This window comes from Rutidosis leptorrhynchoides, chromosome 6 (assembly GCF_046630445.1).
Source record: "Rutidosis leptorrhynchoides isolate AG116_Rl617_1_P2 chromosome 6, CSIRO_AGI_Rlap_v1, whole genome shotgun sequence".
NCBI lineage: Eukaryota > Viridiplantae > Streptophyta > Magnoliopsida > Asterales > Asteraceae > Rutidosis > Rutidosis leptorrhynchoides.
This window is the reverse complement of record NC_092338.1, coordinates 19,161,862-19,170,748: the sequence shown is the minus strand read 5'-3', so window position 1 is coordinate 19,170,748 and position 8,887 is coordinate 19,161,862. Positions and strand designations below refer to the sequence as shown.

At 34.8% G+C, this 8,887-nt stretch overlaps 2 protein-coding genes across 2 annotated transcripts; one reads left to right on the top strand and one right to left on the bottom strand.

The window, feature by feature from the left end:
- Positions 1-3,577: 3,577 nt before the first annotated feature.
- On the top strand, positions 3,578-4,710 carry LOC139853441 (uncharacterized). Its single transcript, XM_071842835.1, has 2 exons — positions 3,578-4,027; positions 4,646-4,710. The coding sequence occupies exons 1-2, from the start codon at positions 3,578-3,580 to the stop codon at positions 4,688-4,690; spliced, it is 495 nt and encodes a 164-aa protein (XP_071698936.1). The 3' UTR covers positions 4,691-4,710.
- A 215-nt stretch (positions 4,711-4,925) lies between these two features.
- Positions 4,926-7,639, bottom strand: LOC139853315 (zinc finger BED domain-containing protein RICESLEEPER 1-like). The gene is made up of 3 exons (XM_071842688.1): positions 5,654-7,639; positions 5,331-5,430; positions 4,926-5,229 (listed from the first exon to the last, which is right to left on the bottom strand). Exons 1-2 carry the CDS (start codon positions 7,617-7,619, stop codon positions 5,348-5,350), a joined length of 2,049 nt encoding a protein of 682 aa, XP_071698789.1. The 5' UTR covers positions 7,620-7,639; the 3' UTR covers positions 4,926-5,229; positions 5,331-5,347.
- Positions 7,640-8,887: the final 1,248 nt, after the last annotated feature.

Genomic DNA, 8,887 nt, shown 5'->3' with positions numbered 1-8,887 from the left:
CAGTTCGAATCCCTAATTAGTTGGAATATTTGACTTCGAGAATAAGGTTAATTTGACGAACATTTTATAATTATGACCGATGGACTATTATGGACAAAAAACCAGATAGGTATCAAATAAATTCAGGACAAAGGACAATTAACCCAGATAAATAAATTAAAATCAAAACATCAAACATCATGATTACGGAAGTTTAAATAAGCATAATACTTTTATTTCATATTTCATCGTACCTTTATTTACTGTCATTTTAATTACTGCAATTTACTTTATCGCAATTTAAATTCTGTCATTTATATTATCGTCATTTATCTTTACGCTTAAAATATAAAATCGACAAACCGGTCATTAAACGGTAAAAACCCCCTTTTATAATAATACTACTTATATGTATGTGTGTGTATATATATATATATATATATATATATATATATATATATATATATATATATATATACAAATATAGTTTTAAAAAATATAGCGTTAGACTTGGCTAGCTCCCTGTGGAACGAACCGGACTTACTAAAAAGTACACTACTTTACGATTATGTACACTGCCTATAGTGTTGTAGCAAGGTTTAAGTATATCCATTCTATAAAAAAATAAATAACTTGTGTAAAATTGTATCATATTTAATAGTATTATAAAAATAAAAATATAACTATTTCGTATACAACCGTTGCACACATCACTAGTATATGCACAATCCATCCGAGCTGCATTGGCAAGCATTAAAGCGATTGCTTCGGTACCTCAAAGGAACAATACATTATGGACTTCTTCTCAAACGTGGGCAATCCAATATTCTAAGTGTGTTCAGTGACTCTGACTGGGGAGGTACAAAAGAGAATGGTCGCTCGACTACGGGATACCTTGTTTATCTTGGTGGGAATCTAGTTTCTTGGAAGTCAAGTTGGCAAAAATCAGTCTCAAGATCCTCCACAGAGGCCGAATACAAATCAATGGCAAATGCAACATCAGAACTTATTTGGTTGCGGAATTTGTTATCTGAGCTTGGTGTAACCTCTACTTCTACTCCTGTGCTACACTGTGACAACATAGGAGCCACCTATCTATCTGCTAATCCTGTTTTTTCATATCAAGATGAAGCATATCGCCCTCGATTACCACTTTGTACGTGAAAAGATTCAAGATGGCACTCTCAAAGTGCAACACATAAGCTCACCTGACCAACTGGCGGATACACTCACCAAGCCACTGTCTCGAATCCCTTTCCTCAAGTTTCGATCCAAGATTGGCGTCACGAATGGTGCCTCTATCTTGCGGGGGCATATCGGTACAACTACCTAGCATGGTCAATTAAGTAAACTACCTCTCCTATTTACATGGTCAAGTTACCGCTTTAGGATCCACATTTATAGTAATAATTGTTGTATCTTATCACTTGTGTCCAGTTGTATATATAAGCATGTACTGTACTCAAATGAAATACAATTAAATTCATCTTCTTCAAATCCATTATATTGTTCTGTGTTGACAACAATTTTATTTCGACCCAAAATCTATCATTCCTCCTATAGGTGTTGACATGTTTGATTAATTGATGTTTGATAACTTTGAGCGTAGATTGGGTGATGATGTGCCCGAGACTTGGTTGCAGTTTGCATGGATCTACCGTTTGGTGGGTTTCAATTGACCATTGATTTAAGGTGGAACTCGTCGATGTTTGGACATTATTTTTTTGGTACTGGTAGAAGACTTGAGTCATTGGTTTGGCGTGTTTCAAGTGTCTGTTTGTTCATTCCTTATAAATATCGTTCATATTGGTGCTTAACTGGATTTTCATAGGTTGTTATTGAGTGTATTGGTGCAATAGTTCAAAAATTTTTATTTGTAATTTGTAACAGGGTCTGAATAATTGTAATATCAATCGGTAGTAAGGATCATTAGATAGTTTAATTAGACAATGCGTGTGACTCAATCATACATAGTAACATTTATAGATCATCTGATATATTTTAATTTATGGTTTTCGCAAATATAATCATGATTTCATCTAACATCCATAAATATAAAATAACTGCTCCTATTAATTGAGTCAACAGCAAGCGTCGATTTATTGACGACTTGACTGCCACTTAGAGCCTAAATTAAACGTGCATGATTTAAAACTCATGGAAATTTGATCATACCATTTTCATTTACCCGTAATGACTATTAACTTACGCTTGCTATTTCTTTTCTTTTCATTTCATTACCAAACCGTCTAACTTTTTCATCTAACCAATACGAACATGAAATATATATATTTCCCGGCTTCTCCCATTTAATTATTTTGACCAACCTTTTTATACTCTTTCTTAACAATTAAGTAGATCGTATTTAAACCCAAAAATGGAACAACACAAGCATTTGCACAAAAGTCATTAGTGAGGACTACAAGAATTAGCCTTTTTTTCAAACGAACTATAAGGATTCGTCCTAATTTTTTTTTTTTTTTTTTTTTTTTTTTTGTCAAAATGCACATTGCGACTCAGAGTTTGCATGGTCGTCTAGTCACAAGGTCGCAAGGCACTTTGCGACTTGCGAGGGCATTTTGACAATTTTCTTTTTTGAAGACGAATCATTGTAGTTCGTTTGAAAAATGAGCATTTTGGCTAATAGCCCGACTATAAATACATAGTATAAGTGTATAACTAGAGTAATAAATATCAGTTAACTATAAAATTTACTTTTATTTATTTATATAACGCTCAACTCATCATTTATTAAATTTGTTTTAAATTCAACATAATATTAAACATTTTTTTAAGACAGAAAAAAAATACGTACGTTAATCTTCCATCATATTAAACATACCATTTCACATTACTAGAAGACTAGAGGCTAGACTAGATACTTTTTAAACCACCAAACAGATGCTGAATATTTGACATGGAAGTTTTAAATGATTGATTATAGTTTCTGTACAAAAACGGCAAGTAAATACGTCTTCGGGTATTTTATATAAAGATGGTCCTTCAAATATCCTCTCTTTTGATATTAAAAATCGCTCTGGTAAAGATTTTCGGCGCAAAATTGTTGAGGGCAAGATGATTAAGGTGGATCCTTAATTTGGTTTGTGTCTTATTAATGTTTTGGTGATCGTTAGCTTATCTTGTTTAGGGCATTTTAGGTGTTGTTAGTTTTTCACTTTTTTTAGTAAGCTCGATCGTTTTGTTATTGTGTAGTTGAGGCTCAGTATAAATAGTGGTTGTGTCGCTTTCTAGGTTCGAGCCTCATCGTTGTATTCCTCTTGTATCCTTCGGTTGAAGACGTTTTCTTTTCGAAAACGTTTTCGTTTTTATATAAGTTTTAGTTATTTTGCCAAAAAAAAAAAAAAAAAAACGGTAAGTAAATAAATGTGAAGTTAGGAGTGAATATTTAATTTAATGTTGTCTCTCATCAATGATCCACCGTAGCTTCAACATCCTCGTGACAACTGACTCCATTATTTAAAACTCGTAACGGCTAATTTAATGAAAATGACTTTGCACCAAATCGGGCCCAATTGTTCCTAACCACAAACCTCTACAAATCACTTATTCTTCCATGCAAAACATAAACCATATTTCAATGGAAGCAATTTGGAACTTGGAAGATAAACTGAAGCTTTCAACTCAAGCTGTTGTAATCTTCTTTGCCGCTACCGTTTTTCTCGTTGTCGCGGTAGTCGGGCTCTGTGCTGCAACAGCCTTAGGGAAGAAAGCTAGAATGAATATTCAAGACCGTGGTGTTGTGGTTGAGCCCGGTGAGGTGAACGGGTCAATGGGTCAATGTTTAAGGTGGAGTAAGGCTAGTAAATGGGAAGGGAATTTGAGTGCGAGTAGGAAAGAGCAGCCCACGCCTTTGCTGAGTACAGGTGGCGGTGAGGTGGGCTGGCCCAGTCATAATGCGACGTCTCCGGTGTGGCAGCGGCCCATACTTATGGGTGGGAAGTGTGAGTTTCCGAGGTTTAGTGGGCTCATTCTTTATGATGAAAGTGGGAAGCCGCTCGATCAAGGCCACTCTGTTGTTGATATCCAGGTACATATATAAGTTTGATACAAAGATAGTGAATGAAGGTGTCAAGATGGGCACATCAGTCAAAACAAGTTCTTGTTTACTCATGTTTTTCTATAGTGCAGGTCAAGAAACGACTGGACGGGTTGGGTTGCCACACACAATGTATTAGAACTTAACAAAATTATTTGGATACAACCAAATTAGAATGTTGCAAGCATCAAAAGTAGATTGGGTTTGACCCATTCACCACTTTGCTAGTATTTTCTTCGATTTGACCAATTTAAGATGTCACAACTCACAACCTAAATTGACCTCTCCATGTAACCTGAATAGGAAAACCTCATATGTTTACCGGTTTCACACCCCAAATCAAACCTTCAATAGTGACTTATACCTCATTAACCATTTTTACTACAGAATCAGACACTATAATACTCGAATTACATAGATATGTATACAATTCAGATTCTAAAACATAATATGCACAACACATGTATCGGCAGCTTTACGATTAAACTATAACTACATGCTTGACATAAAAGGAGCTACAAGTCTGCAACTACCTTTGACTCCGAGTGTTATTTGGTCGATTCTTTAGTGTGTCTTACTAATTACAGTACACTACTTGTGGGATTGCAGGAACAGCAGCCTACGGTTACAGCTACTTTTCGAGACCTTGTGTAGTTCATTTCCATGTTTCGTTCAGTGTAATTAGTCACTTTTTTCCGTATTGATCAAGTAAAGTTTTATACAGGAAGATCATCAGTTCAGTATCCATTCTTTAATATATCTGTGAATTCATGTATATATATGATATATGATCAATGCATCAAGTATCAAAGAAACAAGTCAACAAGATGCAAAAACATGTGCCCAAAAAAACACATTGGAAGAACAAACATGAAATATCTGACTTCCTTAAAATTTACACCTAAATACCATCTGATTCAGTTGCTCATGGTCATAAGTACATAAACCCGAATGAGACAAATTATAAAGCCGTCAAATTAGAAGATTCACAGCTAAAAACCAAAACTCCAAATCAAGAAAAAGAATCCATTTAATAATCACCATAAAAAAACTACGTTTATGCAAATCTCTAATTACCATTACCAAGTCTGCAGCAGCATCATATACATCTAGTGAAGTTATTCAGCAATTACGTTTAAGTAACTGTAATAAACACAACTTCGAGTGATCTGTACTCATCAAATTCTATCAACCTAGCATCAAAAACAAATGGTATAAGCAAAAAATCAGCAACATTACATCACCAGATCACCTACAAGCTTACAATATAATACAATCCAGAAATAAATTATACCTTCGAGGCAATGGGACCTACGTCGACTCAATGGGTGTCAAAACAGGTTGGTCAGGTACGGTTGACCAGAAACTCTTGTCGTCCAAGAATTTGTTTTTTCCTGTAGATAATTATTGACCCAAATATGAATACCATAATAACTACTCTATATCATTTTTAACATAGCAAAAAAAAAAAAAGTTAGAGCAAAATGATCAAGGATGTTTTTCCTAAATACAAATGGACCTTTACAAATCAAATACAACCCAAACCGACCTAACCAGAAGTAAATGGCTCGAAATGAACACCTTTAGAATATAAAAATAGTCAGTTTCAGTATGTACCCTCGGGTTCCATCCGCAGCCAATCTTGCCCACAAATCAAAGCTTGTCGAATATCAGGATCAACAGATCTCAAATGAATATCAAGAACTCTGCCACCTGTACTAAACGCCAGCTCAGATCCAAGAGTCGAAACCGGAACACACAAAATATCACGTGCCATCATCGACAAGATCGGGTACCTCGGTGTGTGAACTTTCCACCAATTAAGAATATTAAAGCCGTTATTTCTTGGAAAAACGGGTTCCTCTAAATACTTATCAAAATCCGAAACCGCGTTTTGGTGGTTTGAAGTTTCATGAAGAAACTTATCAAACCCTCTTAACCGGTCCAAACCGTTGCCACCTTGCATTGCCACGTCATCAAGTGAACACGGGTCGATAGAATACTCATTAAAAAGCTCCCGAATACCCTCGGAAACATCTCGTATACGTTCGGGAGCTTCTATATCATAAATCTGTTTATAGTAGTACTCTACAAGCTTCATCTTAAATCTTGGATCTAAAATTGCAGCTATTGCCAACCCTAACCCACATTTATCCCAATATTTATCGAATTTGATCTTCATATTTGTTGCAAGGGAACTGATAAATTCATCTGGGTTTTTGCAAAAATCAATCAACTGTATATGAATATCACATATTTCTGAAAAATATATGTTTGCAGTTGGAAATTTGTTTTGTGAATGTGAAAAGACTTTTGTGACCTCAACAAGAAGTTTCATAAACGAAGCAATCGAGCTCGCCCATTGCCATTCTTCTTCAGAAATAGACGTTGCGTAATCAGAATCGTGTTCTTGAAGTAAATAAAACGCGCCCCTGTATTCTAAAGCTGTATCTAACATTAAATACGTCGAATTCCATCTCATTTGATTATCAAGACGTAAACTTTTTACAGTTGCGATATCGGCCTGTTGAGCCAACTCGTCGAACTTCGCTTGTGTGACTAGCGAACTTTTAACGTACCGCACGCTTTCGCGAATCTTTTCGGACACTTCTTTAAGTGATTCCATACAATCTTGAATAAGCGATTTCACGAGATGTGAAGCGCATCGCATGTCGAATAATTCACCGTTTCTCAAAAGAGGGCGATTTTGGGATAACCAACTTTTCGTTCTCGAGGTGATGTCATCATGACTAAAGCAATCGTCGAGTGTCATTGAAAATAGTTTTCGGTCCACATCCCAGTCCATTAAACATTTTATGACTAAATCTGATAACGCGTCTTCCGTTTGAGAAGAATTTAAAGTCAAGAAATTTAATATTTTCCTTTGTAATTTCCAGTTGTCGTCGATATAATTTGCGGTTAAAGACAGATATTCGACGTTTTCTGGTGAAGACCATTTGCCAACAGCAAGACTAATTCGACAATGCAAATTCTGTATAATTTCGAACACTTTTTGCCTTTCTTTTGCATAAATAGTCAAACAGTCAGATTCGACGGCACTCGTGGTGATAATTTCAAACATCGGTTGAAGATTCTTTACGAATATTTTGAATCCAACATGTTCCACCATATTTGGTGGATAATCATGTAACATGATCATACGGGCCAAGTCAAGTCGACTTCGTTCTTGGTCAAACTTACAACTACCAAGGTTAACTTTTTCTTCAATCTTTGACTCTTGGTCAAACTTGTAAGCGATTGGGATGATGTTTTCTTCTTTTATCTGAACGCCATTGTAGCTGTCGTAACTGATATTAGCATTAGCGATGGTAACATGCTCTTCTTTTTTCTTCTTCTTAGCAGAAAGTATTTGTGAAACGTCGAAATTGGATCGTTTTAGACACCGCATTAGATGATTTCGTAAATGGGTGGTCCCACTGTTGCTTGATCCGCTAAGCTTCTTTTGACAGTGTACACACACGGCGTAACATGAGTCGGCTTTTCGGACCTTCTCAAAGTGATTCCAAACTACAGAAGTTAACCTTTTCGATTTCTTAGCAGGAGCTTCGCTTTGTATTTCCATCGTATAAAGTAGATAACGAACCTATTAAAATGACTGAATATATCAGCACACTTAAAATAAAAATTACAAACTCTTCATCGAAGTATGATAACTGAAAATTGAAACAAATAAACCACAAAATTAGCATTATGGTAAAGCAATGATAAAGATGCTGAATGTGCAGAGATCTCAACTTTTTTTTTGGGTAAATAGAGATTTTAACTTCTTATATGCAAATTAGAATTTACATTTACATGAACTTTAAAGAACAATGTATCATTAAATAAGTTTATTGTGATATGAATTTGCATATCCTTTTCTGGGAGCATCATCAAAATGCAATATTTATACTTTCCCCTGAAATTGAAGACCTGTAATTTTATTCTATTTTTTTTTTACCTGTTTCTTATGTAATATCGTAAATCAAAAAGTAATTTCGGTATGGAACTTGGCCACCTGAACAGTAAAAAATTGGTGTGGTTTCAGTTTCAAAAGAATGACAAGGTAAATTTCGTATTATTTTAGCAAAGGTTAATAAATAAATAAACAGGTGTTAAATAAAAATATTAAGGATGTAAGCATGAAGTAATAAAGAAGAAGAAGAAGAGATTCGAACCTTTTTTTGTATTCTAATTTATATAAGGGTCTCCATGTTGGTGTATCTGAGAATCCGATTGTAGTGGATGATCCGGGAAAGGATGATTAGGGTTACGGTTCGTTTTGGTATTATGGATTATGAAAAGAGGATCTTGATTCGACGAAATACCCGACGATATGTGCCTGGTTGGGTCGATATTTGGGTATTAATTTTGTTTGCTGGGTTAAGTTTGGTTTGTCCGAATTTTTTGGATAGGGTTTGTGGGTATGCGGTTGTGATATGATGGATCCAATTACGGACTATCACATGCCCAAGTTCTTCTCTCTTTTCATTTTCTTTAATATTTAATTTAATTATTTATTATTTATTACACAAAAATTTGTCGTTTGTCCCTAAACGTTTTATCAAACAAGATGCAACCTTTATCTTTTTTATTGACTTCGTTGATCTTGAACTATTAAACTCTTTTACGGTTGACCCTGAACTTAACGGGCGGTATTTTATCTCGTTAAATAAAATCACATGACAAACACATAAGGGTATTTTTGTATTTTTAATATTCTATTCTCTTTTTAACTCTATCATCTACATCTTCATCTTTTTACCCAAATATCAAACTCTAATTTTATCATTAACCCAAAATCGAATCACAATTCATATCAATATCATTAATCCAAAATCAAAACACAAA

Bases quoted from the DNA above. Each gene is read 5' to 3' on its own strand.
- LOC139853441 (XM_071842835.1), top strand. From the start codon at position 3,578: ATGGAAGCAATTTGGAACTTGGAAGATAAACTGAAGCTTTCAACTCAA. The intron at 4,028-4,645 runs GTACATATATAA...GTGGGATTGCAG, and splicing joins ACTCTGTTGTTGATATCCAG to GAACAGCAGCCTACGGTTAC.
- LOC139853315 (XM_071842688.1), bottom strand. From the start codon at position 7,619: ATGGAAATACAAAGCGAAGCTCCTGCTAAGAAATCGAAAAGGTTAACT. The intron at 5,431-5,653 runs GTACATACTGAA...AATTATCTACAG, and splicing joins GCTGCGGATGGAACCCGAGG to GAAAAAACAAATTCTTGGAC.